This window comes from Bubalus bubalis, chromosome 23 (genome assembly GCF_019923935.1).
Source record: "Bubalus bubalis isolate 160015118507 breed Murrah chromosome 23, NDDB_SH_1, whole genome shotgun sequence".
Taxonomy (NCBI): Eukaryota; Metazoa; Chordata; class Mammalia; order Artiodactyla; family Bovidae; genus Bubalus; species Bubalus bubalis.
Genome location: NC_059179.1, coordinates 41,475,612 through 41,498,485, shown reverse-complemented (window position 1 = coordinate 41,498,485; position 22,874 = coordinate 41,475,612). Strand labels below are relative to the sequence as shown.

General features: G+C 49.0%; 1 protein-coding gene across 16 annotated transcripts in view; it reads left to right on the top strand.

Annotated features, from left to right (window-relative positions):
• FGFR2 (fibroblast growth factor receptor 2) overlaps window positions 1-22,874 on the top strand; it is a 107,567-nt gene that overhangs the window by 12,101 nt on the left and 72,592 nt on the right. For 8 of the 16 annotated variants that reach the window (XM_025274211.3, XM_025274209.3, XM_025274210.3 and 5 more), the window contains exons 3-4: window positions 16,026-16,292; window positions 17,157-17,234. The exons of 3 other annotated variants lie outside the window; for them this stretch is intronic. In XM_025274211.3, the coding sequence (XP_025129996.1) occupies window positions 16,026-16,292; window positions 17,157-17,234 (345 nt within the window). Of the gene's footprint in view, window positions 1-6,249; window positions 6,391-10,292; window positions 10,450-16,025; window positions 16,293-17,156; window positions 17,235-22,874 lie in introns of those variants that run through there. 5 more of the 16 variants (XM_025274219.3, XM_025274216.3, XM_025274223.3 and 2 more) reach the window with 3 other exon arrangements.

Here is a 22,874-nt window from a genome sequence, read left to right as displayed (position 1 = left end):
TAAGACGGGCTTGCCAGGTTGGTATGTGGTGACTTCCTCCAGGCAGCCTGCTGGGCCTTCCTCAGTGCACAGGTGTCTGGACTTCCAGTCTTCATGGCAGGGAGCTAGTTATGGTATCCATTGGGGGTGGAGGGGAGCTGAGTGGTTATTTGTATGTTACAGCCCATGGGGGTTACATGACAGGACAGGTGGGGCGGGGGTACGAAGGATGAGGGTGTGAGTAGGGGTAGGCAGTGTGGGTGGGGTCATCGTCTTTTTAGCCCATTCATTCCTTGAGAGGATGATAATGCAGATGATAACAATAATTCTTATTGTTATCACATCTGTTAAGTGCCTGCTGTGTGTTGGACCTTGTGCGAGGTACCTTGACATATTATCTCTAATCTTTTTTCCCTGGTTTTATTGAGATATAATAGACAGCACTGTTTAAGATGTACAGTGTTGTGATTTGACTTATATGTATTGTGAAATGAGGACCACAGTAAGTTTAGCTAACATCCAGCATCTCATATAGACACACACAAAAAAAGAAAAAGGTTTTTTTCCCTTGTAATGAAAACACTCAGGATTTACTCTCAACAGCATTCATGTATACCGACTATATAGTCATCATGTTTATGTTTTATCCCTGGGACTTCTTTCTCTCGTAAATGGAAATCTGTACCTTTTGACCCACTTTCCTGTAGATCCTCCTCCCCACACCGTCTCTAATCTTAATAACGCAGCGGACCCCAGCTATTCACATTCCCATTTATACGGACGAGACTCTTGACCTAGACTCTTGGAGATGAAATGATTCCTCCAAGACTCCAGAGTTAGTGAGCATGGGCCCAGGCCTTGGGGTCAGTTTATTGGTGCAGCAAGGATTCCCCAATGCATGCCTCTTTCCTGAGCAGGAGGGTCTTCTGTGGGATCTTTTGGGGGCCCGCTTATTCCTAAATCTGTCATCTGACTCTCAAACATGTAAGGACACTGCTGGTTAATGCTGTTTCTTTTCATCTGTCCACATCTATTCCCCTAAAGCTATTTGAAGAAAAGTCATGGCAGTAAAACCATTCCAGTAATTACTGCCTTGGGATTCTTCTGGAACGGCCTCTGGTGGTATGTCGCTTATCGGTAAGAAGCTAACCCTTTCTGCTGCCCAGGAGATCAGAGGGTGGCTGCTCTGAGTCCCAGTTAGTGTCCCAGGCTGAGTCACGTGGCAGGGAGTCAGGACGGGAAGGACTTTGCCCCCAACACAGCAGCTCCAGGCCATCCTGTTCTTTTTGTCCCGAGTGCGTTGGGTGGTCTGCTCTGGGACCTGCTCAGTGTTCTGTTTTGGTTCTCCGTTTGACGTTGTATTAAGCTTTTCTTGAGCATTTTCTGATTTGAGATTGGATCAAGGCCTACCTATGAGACTGCTGGTATACCCAGGGCTCCTGCAGCCTGTGGTCGTGGACATGATGCATGCTGGGCCTGCTAATGTCAGAGACCAGGAAAGCAAAAAAAAAACGTACAAAGTAAAAATAAAAGGGGGGAAAAATTCCAAGAATGAAAGGGCAGAAGCTCTAACACCTACACTTCCTGCGGCCTTGGCCAGGAAGAATGTCCTAGGGGAAAAAAAGAGGCTGAGGAGCAGAGCCCATTTTTAAAGCAAATGGAGTTCAGTTTGATGATTTTTTTTTTTTTTTTTTAAAGTGCTCTCTGAGTGGTTTCAGCTAGACGTGGGGGTGAATCAGGGCTGGTCCAGTTAGCCATACTTTGCACCGATCACCTGCTCGGCGGATGCAGAGGACACCAGCATTCAGCAGGTGTCTCTGTGTGGGGGAGAAGTTGTATGATGCGTGGCGAGGAGGCAGCACCACAGCGTGTCCCCTCTGAACCTCGAAGCCCTGATGTAGCCCCAGCTTCTGGACCCTAGTGCTGTGACGTGGCTGTGGCGCAGCTTTCACGTTGCAGCATAATCGCTGTGGGTGCGTAGTTTTCCCCTCAATTAAGTTGAGACCCTACTGCTTCCTACTCTGTGCCAGGCTCAGTGGGGATAAGAGTGGCAAGCAAAAAAGTCTCAAGTCCTGTGGAGTGGGGGATGGGGAGATGGGCTTTTGTCAAATAATTGCAAAAAACAAGGGGCTCCTTCCGGCCATTCTGAGGTGAAGGTCCTCAGAAGTAAAAGCGTGGCATGTCTCGAAGGGGTTTGGGTAGCCCCGAGGGGACCAGTGTGCTGGAGAGAAGACTGCAGAAGGAGGCCAGGCCACGCGGGGTAGAGGCAGCCTACGTGCCATGTCAAGGATTTTTCTGGGTCCCCCAGCTGTGCAGCTTCCTGAAGCTGGTCTTTGAAGGCAGTGGGTACCCCCTTGACTCACTGGCAAACCCACCACATTGGCCCTCTAGTCAGCCCCAGCCAGACATGCCGGCCAGGTTACTCTGTGCCCAGTTTGGGTATTGTCCTGGCCTCTCTGCCCATCAGGTGAGAGGTTTTGTTGTAGTTGCTATTTAGTTGCTTAATTTTGTCCAACTCTTTGCGACCCTGTGGACCGTAGCCCACCAGGCTTCTCTGTCCATGGGATTTCCCAGGCAAGAATACTGGAGTGGATTGCCATCTTCTCCTCCAGGGGATCTTCCTGACCCAGGGATCAAACCTGCGTCTCCTGCATTGGCAGGCAGGTTCTTTACCACTGAGCCACCTGTGCCCACAGTTAAAGTTATGGCGAGTGAGGAGGTCAGGGGCAGCGTGCAGTTGGCCCTTGTGTAGGTTGTTTCTTCTTTCCCCTTGTCTATCTGGAGCTGCAGTTTCTTGCTTGACCCATGTGGAAGCAGGGAGATGGCCCAGGAAGCCAGGGCCTGGACTGGGTAATGAACATGATTCTGCTCCCATCTTCGGGGCCTTGCCTGGGGACTCAGAGGTTTGAATAAGGCTCCCTCCTCATGCCCTGGAGAGGGGCGAATAGTCTCCACTTAAGAAAGGACCTGGTATGCCCTTGTTCACATCTCGGGAAGCTAAGATACTGGGGAGCCTTGCACAGCCCTTTCCAGATCAGATGGTCTTGAGGGTTTTGAAAGGGGCTCTGTTGGGAGGTGGATTTCCCCAGTGGCTCAGCGGTCAAGAATCTGCCTGCAGTGTAGGGGACGCTGGAGACTCAGGTTCAATCCCTGGGTTGGGAAGATTCCCCTGGAGGACGAAATGGTAACCCACTTACAGTATTCTTGCTGGGAAGTCCCATGGACAGAGGAGCCTTGTGGGCTACAGTCTGTGGGGTCCCAAAGAGTTGGACAGAACTGAGTGACTGAGCACTCGCTCATGGTGGGGAGGTAGAGACTCTTCAAAGTTTGTTTGTTTTCTTGAAGACTTCACCTCCATGCAAATAGGCGGCTCAGAGTTGGGGAGAAAGGTTAACCACAGTGGCGCCTATCTTAATTTGGAATTTCCTGAATGAATGTGGTTTCAGTCCTCCAGCCCAGGATCCCCCTAGAGAGACTTTTCTCCGCAAATCACCGGAGAAAAGTGATCCCTATCCCTTGTCCGGCCTCCCTGGGTCCTTCGGGGGCCCAGCCAGCTGGGCATGGGCCCCGCCCACTGCAGAGGCTCCCCGCCCCCTCTGACTTTAGGGGTACCTCTTCCACGGGTCCTTCTGATCCAGCTGCTTGCTGGAGACCCCGCGGGCTGTGAATCTGTGCTTTTGCCCAAACGTAGTTGCTTCTCTGGCCGGGCCTGAACTTGCAGGGCCAGGGCTGCCAGATCAAACCCATGCAAATGAGGAGGCCCATCTGTTTCCCAGTATCCAGCTGCTGTCCCTTCATTTGCAAATGGCTGGGATGCTGCTTGGGGAGAGAACCCGTCTGGGGATACATCTGCAGGCTCCGAACCAGTGTTGGAACTGGGGTCCTGCTGAGAGAAGAAAGGACAAGCCCTTTAAGTAAACTTGCTGAACAATACCCCCAAAAGGTCCCCAGTTACAGATGCAGGAGGCAGTCTTGCCCTCTGGGAAGAACTCTTCACTTTCCCTTCCCCCTTGCCTCCCCCTCCTCCGCCCCCATTTGTCACTGGGGTCACTTTCAAAGTATTCGTGTATTCAGAATGTACTCACTGAGGGAGGGGCTGGGGAAAATGTCACATTTGGACAGTGATCTGACCATTAAGGGACTTCCTGGTGGCTCAGATGGTAAAGAATCTGCCTGCAATGCAGGAGACTGGAGTTCAATCCCTGGGTCAGGAAGATCCCCTGGAGAAGGGAATGGCAACCCATTCCAGTATTCTTGCCTGGGAAATTCCATGGACAGAAGAGCCTGGCGGGCTACAGTCCATTGGGTCACAAAGAGTCAGACATGACTGAAGCGACTAACACTTACACTTTAAGGGACTTAGAGGGCAAATGTATCCACTTGAATTGGCACTGGTTATCCACTTTATGTTAGTAATGGGCCCTGTGAGCCACAGGTAATGCTAAGGTGGAAAGCTGACCAACCACCCCTGAAAACTCGTTTCTGGAATGCAGTCAGATTGCTGGCTTTGGAGCTTGCTCTCTGGAATGCTGGCCAATTACCCTACTTGCTGGAACCCAGAGCCTCAGGCATTCAGGATTTTTTTGTGGCCTGCCATGGGGTTGCCATTAGTCATCCATGAGTCGAGCTGGGATCCTCTTTCTTAGGGAGTTCTGTGGGGGTTACTGTGCCCCCCACCCCATTACAAGTATCTCAGATTTGTTGGATGAATGAATAGTAAATGGTATTTTCATAAGCCACAGGCCTCTTCCTTTACGAAAGGAATCAAATGGGTGTTGTACACGGCTGTTGATAATGGTGACTCTTACAATATCCTTGAATGTTTAGGAACATTCCAGAAATCCCTGCTTCAGTAACTTATATACATATTATGTGGTAGATTTGTTCTTTTGAAAGAAAACTCTGTTTTAGAGTCAGACAAATGCAAATTGAGGTTCCCTCGTGATTTTTGTTGTTGTTCAGTCACTCAGTTGTGTCCGACTCTTTGTGACCCCATGGACTGCAGCATGCCAGGCTTCCCTGTCCTTCTCCATCTTCCAGACCTTGCTCAAACTCATGTCCATTGAGTCAGTGATGCCATCCAACCATCTCATCTTCTGTTGTCCCCTTCTCCTCCTGCCTTCAATCCCACATGATTGGAAAAATATTAATAAAATCTGCTGATCAGTCATATCAAGCTATAGCCCACAAGCGGAAGCCTGCCCCGTGTTTGAGGGTGGGCAGGGAACCTCTGCTGGGGTGGGGGACTTCTCTCAGAGGTACCCCCACTTGCCAGAGGCCTTCCCAGGCAGCCTCTGGTTTTGTCCCCATGGTGACCTTGACCCACCCCAGAGGTAGCCAGTTCTACTAAGCAGGACTCTGAGGCTCAGAGATGTGAAGGGGCTGCCCAAGTGGACTAGGTTCATCACTGCTACAGCAGGTCTCCAGCTTGTCCTGGGATCCTGGAGCTGGGCTTCTCATGAGACGGCCCTTGGACCAGGAGCATCAGCATTACCTGGGAACTTGAAAGAAATCCAGAATCTCAGACCCTACCTCAGGTCTCCTGGCCTAGGAACTTTGGAAGTGGGGCCCTGGAAGCTATGTCTGGATGGTGTTTATGCAAAGTCTTTATGCAGAGTGCCCGCCCCAAACTCTCACTTGGAATGGGTGGTGGGTGGAGACAGACTGTATTCTGTAGGAATATACTAGATGGAGAAACAAAGACCTGATGAATTGGAGATGGGAGCCATGCAGTCTGTCTTAATGGGAATCAGAAGAGTTTTCGCAGATGAGATATTTGAGCTGGGCTTTGAAGGCTGAATAGGAGTTTGCCATGCGGGGTATCGGGACTGGGGTTGTAGGTAGAGGGAACAGTGCCCATATGAACAGACAAGCCTAAGCTGTGAGCAGGTGGGGAGAGGCATCTAGAGCCAGGAGCAACCAAGGCCTTAGCCTGGGTGATGTTCTTTGTGTTTTATCTTGTCAAAGTGTGGAGTGGTCTGTGCCCTCTGCCTTTTTTTTTTTTAAAGTAGAGGTAAGATTTGCTTTTCAAAAGATTACTCTAGTGGCTCATGATGAACATGGGGCCGCCCACAGATGATGAGAACTGCAGAGATCTTTCAGAGAGATGGCAGAGGCACTACAGAGATCTTCCGGAGAGACGGCAGAGGTCTGCAGCAGTGGGCCCGTGGGAGTGACATCTGCCCTTGCTTTCTTTCCAGAGCTGTAAGTCGGGGGACAGCTCTGCAGAGGCAGAGTGAATAGGGGGCGGAGCTTTGCGGATGAGAGGTGAGAGGGAGCATAGGGGCTTTAGGGCAGACGTGGGGCTTGAATTGATGTCACGTGGAGACTCTATTCAGCAAGACGCCAGCGGAGGAGGACAAGGTGGAAGGTTACCTGCCTGTTTTGGAGAGGACCTCGGTTGGCATCCAGGTAATGTGTTCCCTCAGGCAGGTGGAAATATGAGCCTACAAGCAGGGACTTGAGGGGCACTGGTGTGTGGAGGTGGGAAGCGCTGCAGAGATGGCGATCAGAAAGTAGGCAGAAGGACCGGAGGAGCTGGGGATGGAGTTCAGGGCGCATCCACGGGTATGGGGGTAGAGAAGGGGCTTCCAGAAGGGCAGGAAGGCCTCAGTGCGTGTTCCTGTTCTTGAGAACATGTGTGTACACACAGACGCACACACAGGCCGATAGAAAATAGGATGCAGCTATAGATAAATGTGCACTAAATTGTGTGTTAGGGGCTCTCTTTCTATCATCCCCACCCTTCCAAGTTGGGACAATCTGGTTTAGGGGGTGTTTCCTCCTTTCAGGGTTAGCCAACTGCAGCCAAGGAATAAGAATTTCAACGGTAAGGTCTTCCCCACAGCTGGTACCTCTGAGTTCTCTCTTGCTAAGTGCTGGCCATTGTGTGCGGAACTTTCCACGCACTGTCTCATGGTCATTCCTGGCCTGCAGGGGCAGAACGCTGAGTGATGAGGAACCCGAGGATCCTGTCCCGGGTCCCACGCTTTCTAAGTGGCAGAGCTGAGATTCAGGCCTGTTCTAAGTCTGGTCTTTTTAACATCCCAGCCCATACTCACCTTTTCTGAAGAGTCACCAGGGAGGGGACAGAAGTGAGACCTAATGCTTGGGCTCAGGGAACAGCTCCAGGAGCCAGAGGAGCATCGGATGAGGAAGGTGGCCCCCCCCCCCCCCACTTTGTACAGGGAAGAGGGCTGCCTGGGGCCAAGGGCTGTCACCAGGACTTGGGGAGGAATGTGTTTTTTTGGGGGTGCAGAGGGTTCTGTTTTGAGGACCGGAGATGATGTGTGTTCATTTTACAGGTGAAGCATTAGCAAGGCCACCCTTGACCTTAAAGGGGGGTGCTGACAAGCCTTGGGCCAAGCCCCTTCGTTCCTTTATCCCTATACCTCCTCATCAGTTCCCCTCCCGCTCCCCTCGTCCCCCTTCCTGCTTGCGGTGGCACAAATACAAAACCTTCCACTGAGAAAAAGAGGGAGATTTTCCAGTGGTCTCGGTCAGTAGGCAGGGCCAGCTTTTTGATGATGTGGTTTTCCCTGGAACAGCGTGCCCGAGGAAGCCCAGGTTTTGAGAAGGGCCAGCCTCCTCCGCTATGTCTGGCAGACGTGTCTCCAGAAGGTTGGAGGCTTGGGGCCTGGACGGCTAGGTGGCTGAGCACATAGGCTCCCTGTCCGTCCGACCTGGGCTGGGGGAGCCCCTCTGACATGACATAGCGCCCGTTTCGGCTTCCTGGGCACTAGATCATCTAATGGCTTATCTCTCTGGGAAGTGGTTTTTGAAGAGAGGGCTCAGGTTAGAAGTTCTTGCTCAACCAAAGCTGCCAATATCTGGAGACCTTCTGCAGATGTTTCTGTTTTGATACTCACCTCTTGGTGGTCCAGTGGGGACCTCTGGAATGTTTTTTTGCTCTAATGTTTGATGCACATATTGTGTCTAGGAGCAAAAATATCTTTTTGTGTCGTTCTTTCTCCCTATTGGAGAGCACTATAATGAAGAGTGTAAAACATTGGATCAAGGGATGCTGACAAATTAGGGAGTGGATATTTCTACATTTTGGGTCCAAATATTAGGCGATAATGGTGACTCTTAAATGGTGATTTTCTTAAGGCACTTGGACTATTTATGCATTTATTTTCTCATAGGCAGCAACAAATATCCTTTCTTTTCAGACTCAGAGAGCTGTTTGCCCTGTTTCTCAAAGAGAGACCTAAATTATAGGAGGGGTGTGCCTAAATATATAATTTTTAATGGTTACCATATTGGAAGCATTAGCCATCATCCCGCCTGATCAGGGGGAATGCGAGCCAGGCTACAGTTTCTGGAACAGTCAAGCTTCTGTGGCAGAGGCAGCTATTTATTAGTGGTTGTCCTGGCCCCCATGATACCCACAGGGAGAGCGTTAAGTCCTTACGTGAGTCTAGAAGACACCCCGACCACGGGCTGGGAAGAGGAGACTGCAGCCTGTTTACTTCTCCCATGTTCCGGGGCTTTGCATTCCTTGAGGCCCCCATTTTTATGTTGGCAGTATTTCTTGAGGTAGAGAACTTTCATCTTTATATTGTGCAGAGTATTTGTGTCTCCCTTCCCACCCCGAAGGAACAAGTAGTACCCAGGCCTTATAAGGCCTCCGTTTGATGTCCGGATTTTGTCTTCTGCAAGCCCTTTCTTGTAAAGGCGAAGCTTCAAGGCTGTCTGAGCTGAAAACAGCCAGCTCTGCTGCTGCTCTCTGGCTGTCTGCAGGGCCCCCGTGCTAGGGAACACAAGGGTGGTCATTTCTGACTCCATGAAGGGGATCCCGGGACCTTTAGATCTTTGTGAAGCTAGCTTTGGATGCCACCTAGATGGAAACTGTGCTTTAGAAAAATGGGGGCTATGCTCTTCCAAAGTCCCTGTGTTCTAAGACACCACGGGTCACTGAAAAGTGATGCCAGGTGTCTGTCTGTCTGGACCCCATCCAGCTGGTGAAAAGCACTTTGGCAGTGCTGTGTATGTGAGGCGGTTCTGTATTCTGTTCCTATGGACAGAACGCAGGGTATTGGCCAGTTCAAACTTCTTGCCAGGACCGGGGTGTGGCCGCTGCGGGCCATCGTGAAGACCAGAGGGCGAGTCTGGAACAGACACTTGCCTGCTGTGTGCCCGTGGATTGCCACGTTACGGGGGCACATGCAGCTCATCCCGGGTATCTCTTCTGTCAAGACAGTGGCAGCCCCACCACACGGCTGTTTGTTCCTCTTGTGCAAGGTGGCAGAAGGGAACCAAGGCTGGGTTACTATTCTCGCCCCAAACGTGGGTGTTATAGTTCCCAAGGGAGCCCCCGCCGTCCACACTCCCTTGTAGGACATCCCTTCCTCTCTCTCCCTTCCCTCCTTGTCTCACAGAGGGATCTGTTTAGGTGTTTCTGTTTCTTTCTTCCTTTCGTCCGCTTTTTCTGGAGGAATGTGTTAACGGTTTGGATGCCTCTGACTTTCTGAGATGGAGAGACCTCTTGGGGGACCCCTCCGCCCGCCCCACATCCTTGAAGCAGGAGTTTCCCTTAGCTGTGATCATCCTGACCTTTGAAAAGACACCGGTCCCAAGGAAACCCCAGAAAAGGGTGCATTTGTGAAGTGACGTGGTTTGTTGTCCCTGTGGCATATGCCGTTTCTTCCTTAACAGTTTAAACCTGTCATCCATTCCGCACGAAGCGATTGGACAGGGCAAGACGCGGGTTTCCCATCTGTTCCCTGTTTGCATTTGGGCGCCATTTCAAAAACCACACGGGAAAAGTTTATAGGCAAACATTATAAAAAGTGACAGTCTGAAGTGCTGCTATGGCTGGTTTGGCAGCGTCAAGTGTTACCTGAAATAGCTCCCCGTTCCAAACGTGCTCGCTGCTTCAATTGTCTCAAGACGGCCTCCTGATGACACCGGGGAAGAATTCAGCCGGGCGAAGAATTCAGCAGCGAAGTCCCAGAAACCACAGCCTGTTCTGCCTTTTGCAAGACTTCCCCGCCCCTCCCTGGACCCTGGTCGCCTCCAGCAAGGACTCCTGTCCCCGTGTGGATTTCCTGAGAGGTAGAGCTGGTGACGTCAGCATGACGTCACACCTCTTCCCTTTGCAGTCAGCCGCCCCTCAGTTCTGAATTCCAGTAGCTCTCGTAGATCAGGGCTCTGGAGTTTCTTAGGGGCGGGAAGGAGATGGAGTTCCAGCAGGAATCACACGTTGACCATAAGCTGAGGCAGCTGTTATTCACCCTATTCACTTTTTGCCAAGCTGTACGGGTGCCCGTCTCTCTCATTTTTTCATATCAGATTACTCCATTTATTGGAAAGCAGCTGCGTGATAAGATGCCGCTGGCGCTTCTCAAGTGTTTGAAACTCATGGGGAGAAAGTTCAGATGATGCAACCTAAGACGCGCACAACTGAGCTGTCCCCGCTGGTTGTGCGCTCAGCAAGCAGGAACAAGTGCCTCTTCATCCTCCCAGAAGGTAAACTCGGCGCCTTGTTTGTCGGGCGCTTTTAGCTGCGGTGATGAAGAACCTCCAGCGCTGGTGCGAGTGTACCAGCCTTGTCGCTTCGTTGTGGATTGTCGTTTACATTACGAAAGGCGTGAAGAGACGTTTTCTGTCTATGGAAGCTTCTGGAAGAGCACTTGCTGTGTAGCAACGTGGCTTCTAGAACCTTCTCTCGTTGTGTTTTGGTGAGAACAGAGGAGGGACGTGTTGGACTATGTGCTCCCTGTGATTTCTCCCCTCCTCTGTGAAAAAGAGTAAAAAGTATGCTCCATCACCAGAAAAAAAAAAAATGCAGGAACTGGTAATATTGCCATAAAAGATATCATTTAAATCTACCAGGGGATACTCTGCCCATGTCAACCGTCCTATTTTATAGAGTAGGCGGTGCGGCTTGGTGATGTGACATTGGAAGGTGGTCGCATCCAAAGGCAGGGGGGTTGGTAGGGTCCCGCAGATGCAGCGCATTGCTGCTCTGGGGGGATCTGGTCCATTGTCCCCTCTGAGCAAGAGGAGGGCAGTCCCACTGTGGCGGTGTCCCACGGAGCACTCCGGAGCATCTGGTGGGGAGTCACCTGGAGATGGCAGCCCCAGAAGGGAAGCCAAGCCCCGGGGGCCACGTGGGAGGGGCAGGGTGAGAACTGCCTCCACTGAGCCAGTCTGGGTCCCTGCTAATAAGTATCGGTGTTCTTGGCATCTTGGCCTGGGATGGCTTTGACGCAGGACCATGCAAACGGCCACAGGAGCTATTGGGTGGCCTGGGAGGGACTGGGTGTGTCATTCCACCCCTTCCCACTGTAGACCCCACTCGCCCGCCCTCCCTGACTCTTTAACCCCTTCTTCCCTCTTTCCCTTTCTAGTCATCCACCCATCCTCCCTCAAATGTGTCCTCATACATTATGCGGGAGTATCACAAGATTCTGCTGGGGTTCCCCAAAGATGCCCCAGACCCTCAGATGAGCTTGTTGTGAAATAATCAGCTGGGGACGGAGGAACACGCACTTTCTGAATTCCCCATGGGAGTAGTTAATGGTCTCAGACCTTGAAGGTGGATGGCCTTGTTTTATAAATGAACATCCTCACCCTATTGATGTATATTGGGGAATTATTTTACTATCCTTGAAATACTTTCCATTGATCATCTCAATGGAAAGCTGGGTGATAGTTTTCACGGAAATTAAAATCACTCTTAATAGCTCGTCACCTTATCAGGCCTTTTGAGTTAGGAGCCCATCATTAGTAACATCATTTTACATCCATGGGATGTAGCTCAGTTGGTAAAGAATCCACCTGCAATGCAGGAGACCTGGTTCAATTCCTGGGTTGGGAAGATCTGCTGGAGAAGGATAGGCTACCCACTCCCAGATTCTTGGGCTGCCCTGGTGGCTTAGCTGGTAAAGAATCCGCCTGCAATGCAGGAGACCGGGTTCAATTCCTGGGTTGGGAAGATCTGCTGGAGAAGGGATAGGCTACCCACTCCACTATTCTGGCCTGGAGAATTCCATGGACTACAGTCCATGGGATCGCAAAGAGTTGGACAGGACTGAGCGACTCACTTTCATAAATCCAGGTAGTCTCTTGATTATCCTCTGAAAAGAGTGGTGCTTGTGATCTTGGTAGTGTCTTCAGCCTTGAAGAGGGATGGTGATGGTGACTGGCCCCATAAATTATAGTTGGAAGATCAGGTTCATATTGGATGGCTTGCTGGATTCTCAAAATAATATTGTGTTTGGGGGCATTCCTGAGCTTAAGCAGGAGCAGAGTGCACTTGGGACTCAGGGTGTCATCTTTTCTCATACAGGTTGTTGTTGTTCAGGCTCTAAGTCATGTCCACTCTTTGCAACCCCATGGGCTGTAGCATACCAGACTCCTCTGTCCTCCACCAGCACCCTTTCCACTAGCATCTCCTGTGTGTCCGGCCTGAATAGGATGTGGCCCTCCTCCTGCAGCAGCAGGTAGTGATGTCTTTTTGGTGATATTGGTCCAGCATCTTAGATACCCTAGGTTTCAGCAAGACTTTGTGGTTTGCCTGTTTCAGGTGAAGGAGAGGATTCTTAGTGAAAATGCTTTTCTTTGAGAAATCATAATTCTCCCTTTTGTCTGGGAGAGAGATTTTTCTGCATCATAACTGGAAGTGTCTTGCCTTTTTTTTTCTTCTTAAAAACAGAAACAAAAAACTGTCTTAGAGTCTTCCTGTGCCTCCGTGAAGTAGTTACATGGCTTTCCCTTTTCCAAGGGCCAGGGGGACAGAGCAAAATGGGCCACATGGGTCCCAGGCTCTCCTCTAAGGGAGGGAAGTGTTGCTGCTCTGTCCAGCTGTTTCCTTGCTGGGTCATCTCTTGATGACCAGTTCTGGCTCAGAGGAAAGCAAATTCCACAACATTCGTGGTGACATGCTGATCATGCAATGTTGGTCCTAATAAATAGTGATTATTTTATAACTCAGGCTGAGGCAGTGTCAATTCATTCTAACATTGTGGGTGCTGTTTCTGTAATCAGTTGTGGGAGACCCAGGACTCAGATGACATCTGATCCTGGCTTTGACCAGCTGTAAAAGGGGGTGGGCCACGTGCCTTGAGAGGCTTGTCAATTGCAACGTTGTGTGGCCCTGACTTTAGGATGCAGGTCTGAGATTTGGGGCCAAACTGACTTCTTTGTTCTCCTCCTCTTCCCCTCTACCCTGCATTTCTCTTCCCATACCTTTTCTGCTCAGGATCCAGAGTTCAGTACATTTTATTAGTCATTGAATTTAGCAGCATTATGACTTAAACAGCCTCAGGAGGCCCCATTTGAGGACCTTCCAACTAAGTTCATAGCAGTATCATTTAGGCATCATTTTGCCCTTCCCTTCTCTCTAAAGAAGCCTTCTCTGATGATCCTATACAACAGAAGCTCGCGAATTTTCTGTAAAGAGCAAGACTGTTAATATTTTAGGCTCTGCAGGTCACCAGGTCTCTGTTTCAACCACAGGCCTGTCAATTGTCATATCACAGCAGCCCCGGACATTATGTAAGCGATGAGCACGGCTGTGCACCTGTACAACTTTGTTTACAAAAACAGGCCATGGGCTGGGTTTGGCCCCAGGGGCTGTGTGGTTTGCCAACTCCTGTTCTGGAGTCCAGAGCCTGCCTCTCTGGATGTGCCCCTAACATGCTGTATTTCTTCCTCCTAACACTTGGGACCACTCCACAGACTTTATTGTTTTGTAGATTTTATATTTGTTATCTGTCACCCCTCTGTAATTAATCACCCACAAGTGCAGAGAGTATTTTTGTTTCTGTTTGCTTCTTGAGCATCCAGGATAAAAATATGTGGCCCATAGTAGGTGTTCAGTAAAATAATTTGTTGACTGCGAAAAAACAAGCATTCAAAATGTAACCTGCTTGTCAGTTGGGACTTTCGGCCCTTGTCTTGGGGTGTAAGTTTTTCCAGGTTAAATATGACTTCTGTTTTCTTCCTTTTGCTGTGATTACCCCTTTATGTTCCCATCCTGTTCAGTGTCTGGGCCCTTGCTGGTGTGGTTGCCTTGGGGGGGTGCCCCTCTGGGGAGCCCTGGCCCTCCACAGCGGGTGGTGGTCGGGGGTGGGGGGGGCATGGATTTCTAGAACCTGATGCGTGTGGCCCTCGCTTGTTCTTGGACCATGGCACTGAAACATGAAGTAACTGTATTTCAGACTTATGTGGGACCCTTGTGCAGACCACACTTAAGGACAAAACAATTGCCTTGTGATGCTGCCCAGATCCGGAGCCATCCCAGAGCTGGGAAGCTTTGTGCTTTCTGGGCCTGGGCCTCCGGGTACCATTCATAGTGCTCTCTGTGAAGGCCGAAAGCCAGCTCATGGACTCTCGTGGGTCCCAGCCGGCGGCTCTGGCTGTTCTCCTTAAAGACGCGTGGTTCCTTCTCACTCTGTTAGCAGAGGCTAGGTCCTCCCGGGCCTGTTTTGCCCTGCATGTTTGTGGACCGTGTGCATGCTCAGTCTTGTTTGACTCTTTGCGGCCCCATGGACTGTAGCCCAGCAGGCTCCTCTGTCCGTGGGATTCTCCAGGCAAGAATACTGGAGTGAGTTGCCATGTCCTCCTCCAGGGCATCTTCCCAACCCAGACACACATCTCCTGTGTGTCTCCAGCACTGCAGGTGGATTCTTTACCTCTTGAGTCACTGGGACCGTTATCCGATTTTTAACAATCATCTTCACCTTCCGTGTGCCTGCCTGGGGCAGGGGAGGGGCTCGCAAAGAACCAGAGACATCAGCCCTCCCTCTAGCATCTTGGGCATCTCCTCAGGGGACGGGACAAGTCCATCAGGAATGTGGCCCATCCCCAGAAGCTGGTGAAGAGGAGAGACCCACTTTGCTCTGGGCTGGGGTGCCTGGTGGCAGGCTCTCATCCAGGAGAGCGTGCATGATCTGGGGAGGGGCGGGTGTGAAGGATGGGGGTGTTCAGTGGGGAGGTGAGGGAGAAAGGAAAAGCTCTAAAGGAGACAAGGCAGAAGAAGGCTGAGGAGACTGGAAGCTGGGCTGTGTGGTGGGGGCTGGGGAGCAGGGAGTAGCCCAGCTCTCCAGGTGGAGTGCCAGGCCTGCAGGCCTCCGCACCTTCCTTTGGATCCATTTAAGTGCGATTTAAGATCCATTTAAGTGGGCTTCCCTGGTGGCTCAAACGGTAAAGAGTCTGCCCACAATGTGGGAGACCTGGGTTCGATTCCTGGGTTGGGAAGGTCCCCTGGAGAAGGAAATGGCACCCCACTCTAGTATTCTCGCCTGGGAGATCCCATGGACAGAGGAGCCTGGCGGGCTACAGTCCAGGGGGTCGCAAAGAGTCGGACACGACTGAGAGCCTATCACACAAGTGCGATGGGGACCGCCTCTCAGCTCCCTGGGGCGGCTTTTCTCTTTTGGGCTTTGACGTGAAGGCCTCCAGGCTTTTATCATTTTAAGGAAAACAGTTTGTCCGAGCTCGGCCAGCACAGACGTCAGTCTCCCACACCAGCAGTTTTCTGATCTGAGCCTGAGAAACTGAGGCATTTCTTTTTAAGAAGCTCAGATTTGTGATAACAGGGGACGTCAGCACACACAAATAGGGAGAGGTGTGTGTGTATGTGAGTGTGTGTACACAGCGCAGTCATGTGGAATGAAACCATTTGTGAAAACACACATTTCTACAAATTAAAAATGCCACAACGCTAGACTTCTTCGGGTGTTGGTGGTAAGCAGGCTTTGGATCAACAGTCGACTTTAAACTTGCGCAGTGTCCTTGCCAGTTGGGTTTTGGGTTTGTGTTGGATGCTGTAATGTTTGTTGGAGACTCAGTGGGGCAGCTTTCGCCGGGTGCTTCCTCTGGTTGGTTTCAGACACTCCTCTGCTCCTTGGTGAGGGCAGCTTCCTGGGGTACGAGGAGAGGCAGACAGACACCCCTGGGGCCATTTGCGAAAAGAGAAAAAAACCATGAACTGCCTCTCCTGGGAGTCAAGGGGCCTCCACTGACCTTTGTTGGACGTTCTCTCCTTTTCCTCTTTTCCCATCTGTCTCCGTCTTCTCTCTCCCGCCTTTCTGCAGAGCCACCAACCAAATACCAAATCTCCCAACCAGAAGTTTACGTGGCTGCGCCCCGGGAGTCGCTAGAGTTGCGCTGCCTGTTGCGAGATGCCGCCATGATCAGTTGGACTAAGGATGGGGTACACTTGGGGCCCAACAATAGGACAGTGCTTATTGGGGAGTATTTGCAGATAAAAGGTGCCACACCTAGAGACTCCGGCCTCTATGCTTGTACTGCTGCTAGGAACGTAGACAGTGAGACTGTCTACTTCATGGTCAATGTCACAGGTGAGTCAGCCTGCCAGCCCTCTGCTTTCTCTTCCCCGTAGTTGTTTTTCTGGGTAAAGTGTTATCAGACCAGTGAAATCCATGGTGGGGTCTGCTAATTGGATGCTGGGCACAGAGCTTCACAGTTGGTGATTGATCTGTTTTTGAAGTTCTTCTACGGGACCTGGTATATGAGAGAGGCTGGTCATTAAAATTATGACAGGGTTCTCATGTGCAACGTTACATTTTTAAGACCGCACACTTTCCTATAAGTAAAAAACACATTTTTTTTTTTAAACTCCCGTACCACTGACATCCTTGGCATTTAGAACATAGGATTGAAATTCGGATGCCAAAGATTTCTGCTTCCTTTTGTTAAAGTTTGAGTTTCTCTCCTTGACTTTTCTTCCACGGGGCAACCAGGTCCCCTTTTGTGGCTGAGTTTAAAATTCTTTTTTCAGATTGTTAGTAAACAGTCAGAAGACCACAGGGTTAAGTTTTTCTAGCGACTAATTCCTTTCTTGAAGGAGACCCCGAGTGCTGAAAGATTGCGTTGGAAAGAATCTTCAGCTATTATACAATCAGTAAATTTGTTGGGGACTTGAATACCATTTGAAGCTTAAAATCCCTTTTCAGTATATCCCATTTTATAGCATGTTTAAATAATGTGAAAGCAGAACACGTGAAGAATCATAATATAGACCAACTGTCATCACGGAGAGAAAATTTAAGCCATTAAAACCATCTTAACTAAACACGATCTCAGACTTTTTTTGCCTGGGTTCCTGGGTTGTTGAATTCCCTTTCCAGGAGGACTGAGTTGTAGATGATTTCAACCTTTTGCTTTGCAAAAACACAACCATGGCTGTGTTCTTTTGAATACAGATGCCATCTCATCCGGAGATGATGAGGACGACGCAGATGGCTCGGAGGATTTTGTCAGTGAGAACAGTAACAGCAAGAGTAAGTAATTGCCGTCTCCGAACGTCCCCGAGAGAGGAGAGCTCGGTGGGAAGTCCTGACTCGTAGCTGTCTCCCTGGCGACTCCTTGGGATGCTGTTGACTGCAGTCCCCACTTCTCCACTGTGTCTTCTCTTCCTGACTTTCAAATCTGAGAATAAAGCAGTGTTACTGTACACCCTTCTGTACTGTTTGTCCTTTCTTATTGTGTCAGTAGCCACTTTCTTTTGAAAGCACTCACGACTTCTCTTTCCTTGGTTTGCTTTTCCCCTCTGGTTCCTCGCTATCTGGAGATGTAAAGCCAGCAGAATCATACGACATCCTGTCTTCTTCCTGTCGATGTTGCTTGGCCTGACCCAGTGGCTCTCCGCCTGGGGGGGTTCTCCTTCCCCCTCCCCTGGGGACACTGGGCAATGCTTGGTTGTTTCACCGAAGGAATGGGGTGATGCTAGTGGCCTCAGAGAGCCCAGGGATGCTGCTCATAAACATCTTTTCAATACACAGGACAGCCCCGTAACAAAGAATTTCTTCTCCAGAATGTCGATAGTGTAGAGGTTGCAAAATCTTGGCCTGCTAAGATATTATTGCTTGCTGAGCAGAAATAAGGGAAGCGTGCCTTATATTGCCAGTAGAAAAGGGGGACACCAAATGCTGTTTGCATGTTTAGGGACAGTCAGAGCACTGCTTTAACTGACCCTAGGAGGCCTTTACTTGGTGAGTGAGAATGTGGGCCTCCTAGAGCTGGGCAGCCTTGGTTCAAATCTTGCTCCAACACTGCTGAATTGGGCAAGTAATTTAACTTCTGTGCCTCAGTTTCTTCATCTGTAAAATGGAAATAATAACAATATCTTTGGGGGCTGTTATGAAGGTCAGTGAGTGCATATTTGTACACTGCTCAAAAAAACATTTCTGAGTGCTTATTCAATAAAAGATTAAATACAGCAAGTTGTATTTTCCAGTAACATGGCTGGAATATTTCCAAAGTGACCTTACGTCGGTCATTGGCATTCTTGGATGTTATAGTCTTAGATATTCTAGTCTTCATTTTCTCAAAAGGATATTAGTCAGTTTAGTAAATTTAAACAAGACCTAAATAATGGGACAATTAGTTATTAAAATAGATCCAGGGTTTTTTCAAGGAAGAAGAGACAATCAATGTGGTTCAGCACCTGGGATAATGTTTTGCTTCAGTGGGGAACTGGATTTGTCTGAGTCTCCTAGCAGCATAGGCAAAAAGGGAAATATTTTGGCTTATATTAGTTTTCACTGTCTGACAAGAGAAAGCTTGCAGTCTGGACCACTAGCATCATCATTACTTAAGAACTTACTAAAAATGAAGATTCTCAGGGCCCACCTGGGACCTCCTGCTGAATTAGAAACTTTGGAAGTCACTCTGATGCACAGTAAGTGTGAGAACCACTGGCTTAGGGATTCACACACACAGGTCTGCCTCCAATAGAAGTTTACTGTTAGAAGGCTTGTTGGTAAAACAGAGGGTGGCAGGGTGAGGGAAAGTGTCTTCAACTATCATTTGTACCAGCCTTTTAACGAGGTGGTTGTTCTTGTTATTGTGACTTAGTAATAACACTGGTAGATTAGAATATGTCACTCACTTCTTACTGTTGGCTTTGGCACGAGAGGCTGTGAGCCTGATGGTGATGAAAAGGGGCTGCTCAGGGCAGGCTCTGCTCTGACTGCTGGTTCAATCCGTGCCCCCAGCAACCTCTGAAGGTGGAGAGAGGAGTTGTTTGTGTTTTATTGATTGAGAATCTGTGACTCAATGAACACACAGCAGAGCTGCAATTTCAGTCGTAGGCTTGTCGCCTGTCTGATTGCCGTGCCCCTCTGTCAGTTCCCAGGGTGATGATGCAGGTGGGAGGAGGATGCTCGCATAGTTGTGGGCAGCTCTGATGTGGTACCCACGTGTGGTAGCCATTGCTATTGACTGGGACATCAGACTCAGCGAGGTTCTGTCAGCGTGCCGGAGAACTTGTCCTGGTGATCAGCCCCCTGCCTGACAGCATGTTACCCAGAATATGCAGGAAGTAACAAAATGTAACTGAAGGTATAGGTGATGTAACAAGTAGGCTGAATGAACTACTTCTCTGTCTGATCTCCCTCTCTGATGACTCTCTTTGCATCCCGAACACGAGTGCTGACTGCCCAGTGCCCAGGTAGTGGGTTGTTCCATTTAATGAATGCCAGCCCACGTTGAATGAATCGCTCTGCCCTCACCTTGCAACCAGGGTTCTTTGTAATTAGCTCTCGAATGACACCAGCTTCGCCCCGAAGTGGGTACTCTGGGGTGATTAAGGACTGGTGTTAGCTGTACCAGGGAGATACTGCTGTCGGGAACTGCCTCTGTTTGGGGCCCGTGAAACATTAGACGCGATTTAAAGTGATAGCAGTTCTTAGCTGGCTGCGTGGCCTCTGCCATCTGTTACTGTGATTAGGCTGGTGTGATTCACAGGTGCGGCCTGGGGCGGCTGAGATTAAGCAGCTGTGGCCGGCGTGGACAGAGGAATGCCACGGCCAGGGTAATTGGCAAAGCGGGGAAGGGGATGTTGCCATTAAAACAATTTTTTGCCACCTTGAGTGTCAAATGCCTGACCTGATTAATAGGGAAAACTGTAGAAGCACCAAATTCTTTGCATTTTCAGCCACCTGGAAACCACTCATGCATCCAAATGGATTCCTTCGGTGTCTTCTGATTGTCTGGAAATGCCCCTGGGGTGTGTTTGAAAGTTCCCCTTTAGTGAAGTTAACAAACGATGCTTCAGTGACCCTGTGCCGACAGTGGTATTTCTGAGCTTCTCCAAGAAGAGTTTTTTGGGGCTTGGTCCACGTTAGTTGTCCATCATCTGACTTGAAAAATAGATGGCAGCTTACTCCGGTTGCTCATATTCTCGTTTATCTAATTCTGGCAGTGCACTCTAAGAAGGCAAGCTTATCTGCTTGGTAGAGTTCTTTTTTGGAGAAGGCAATGGCACCCCACTCCAGTACCCTTGCCTGGAAAATCCCATGGACAGAGGAGCCTGATGGGCTGCAGTCCATGGGATTGCTCAGAGTTGGACACATCTGAACGACTTCACTTTTCACTTTCATGCATTGGAGAAGGAAATGGCAACCCACTCCAGTGTTCTTGCCTGGAGAATCCCAGGGACGGGGGAGCCTCGTGGGCTGCCGTCTATGGGGTTGCACAGAGTCGGACACGACTGAAGCGACTTAGCAGCAGTAGCAGAGTTCTTTTTAGATTCTGTACAGAGTACAGAAAACATGGTAGCCAAATATAATGGTAAAAGTAACAGTCAAAAATTAAGGCAGGTTTGTTGCATTTTGGCCATGAGACTGCTATCCATCAACCTCCAGGTCTGATTTGATGTTTATGGGAATGTTCTGCAGTGTTCAGGTATATCTGAACTTCTACTTAATCCCACGAGACCTAACTCAAAAGTGGGCTCCTCTGTGGATTTCCTTGTTTATACTGGCCGACTGAGTGGCTCTGAGTGTTTGCATGCTCTGTCGTACAACGTGTGGTATCACGTTCAGTATCAGGTAGCCTCTCGGACCTGCCTTTCCCCTTAGATTGCTTCTGAAGGGCAATGACTAGCCCAGATGTTGAATGAATATTTTGTGGTATCACCGTCCTCCCAGAATCTCTTTTACAGATCCCATTAAAAACAGAGCAGTGTTCAGGTTTGGTCTGTACATGAAGAGAATAAGTCGGTCTTTCTCAAAGAATATCCTTGGGAACCCTGGTTCCAAATAATCCTCTGCCACAAATCAGTTGTATTTTAAAATGAATTTGGAGAATATCTCATACCGTAACCCTTTCTCAAAGACTTATGGTGTCTATCAGCCTAATACAAGCTCTGAGAAGTTCTGTAGTAAAACATCTGTTTCTTTTTGTCCATTCCCAGGGTTTTCCAAACTGATTGACCATAAGACCCTTTTTTAAAATATAGCATCTATTAACATCCTGCTGCACGTGCTTTGAAAATCCCTCCAGTGAGCTGATTTGATTGATCTAACCCCCACCCCGCCCCCCGCTTTTAAGTCAAGTCCTTCCATCACAGATGTGAAGGGCATTCTCCGGTCATATTTTAGCAGCTGACTTGCTGATGACATCACACTTTACCAGTGCTAGACGGTTCCCTGAGCAGAATAATCTTGTGATGTCATTACAAGCCTGGCTGCCAGGAAATAATGCTGTTGCATATGCCCTTTGGTGAAAGAGACTTTCTCTGGACAGAAAGTTGCGATTTCAAATGCTAATTTTTGAAATGCATCCAGGTTGAGGATTTTGAAAGGTTCAAGCTTTATCTTTTAGCTTAGAAAAGCATAACTTAACTAGTCCTTGCCTTCCCTAGGTACTCGGTATCTTAATGGATTATCTGGCAGCAAATAAGTTTACACGTCTGTCCGTTTTTTCAAGGTACTTTTATTACTGTCAGCTTGTGTTTGAGTGATGATTGTCTCCGAAGAGCTTGAGACTGACTTCTTGGAAAGAACATGATTGACAGAAGGTTCAGGTTGACTGCTTAACTAGAGGGAGTTGATAGTAAGACAGGTGTATCAAGTGGAGTGTGGTTCTTACTACTGAGTGAAGAGAGAAAAGATAATTTTCTATTTTGGTTTTATTCTCCTTGAGACCTGCAGCTGCCCATCTTCCATACTAGGGAGAAAGGGGATTTTTTTTTTTTTTTTTGGACGTAACGGGAAAATGAAGGTTCTTGGCCTGAGGTTCTGAGCTTGCACTGACAGACCTACTGATGGTAGCAGATGACAGTCACATGTGCTCTAATTGTGATTGTTCCTTGGTAGAGATTGTCTCTAAGATGGTTTCTTAGTTGTGTTGAAGTTTCCAAGAGTTGAAGAAAATGCATTTTTGAAAAAATCACATAAGCTGCCTAAAGTTTTTGAAATGCCTTTTCAGTGAAACCTCATCACACGGTTTGGGTGTTTGATCACGGAAGCCAGTGATGATGTTCCATCTACTCAGCCAGGCTGAATAGCTTTTCTTTCTCAGCCTTCCTCTGGTCCAGCGGCGGTCCCCTTTTAAGGCAGAGCCTGGGGACCTCCGTGGGCAACTGGTCTCCCAGTAGGGGGTCACTTTGCCTGGTTTGTTTTACAGTGTATCTTACTGAATACCTTGCTGATCAGCAAGTTGCCATTTTCAATGAAACTTCTCAAATAAAGCCCTCCTGCCCCCTGCAGTCACACCTTCACTGACATCTTCATATTTTGTCGTTTGTTTTCTCTTTCTCTATGCAAAACTGAAGTCAGAGGAAGTGCAGTCTGTGGCGAGGATAGGGGAGAGCTCGCAGACACATACCCCTTCCCTCATCAAGGGTCAAAGCATTGAAATGTCCTGATTAGTGATATTTTTAAAGGCCCTAATTATAGACTTAAGACAGAGGCCTTAGTGGGGCTTTAGAGAGTTTGTGAGGCTTAATCTAGGAGCTGAAACAGGCTGTGTTTTTTTTTTTATTATTATTTTTACATCAATAAAAATACAGTTGGCAGTCATCAGTGGCCACAGCTCACATAAATCTTGAACTTTTGACTTAATTACCATGGGAGAGTTCAAAGGGCAGCATGGAGTGGTTGAAAGAGCACTCCTCAGGGAGTTGGAGACTTGGA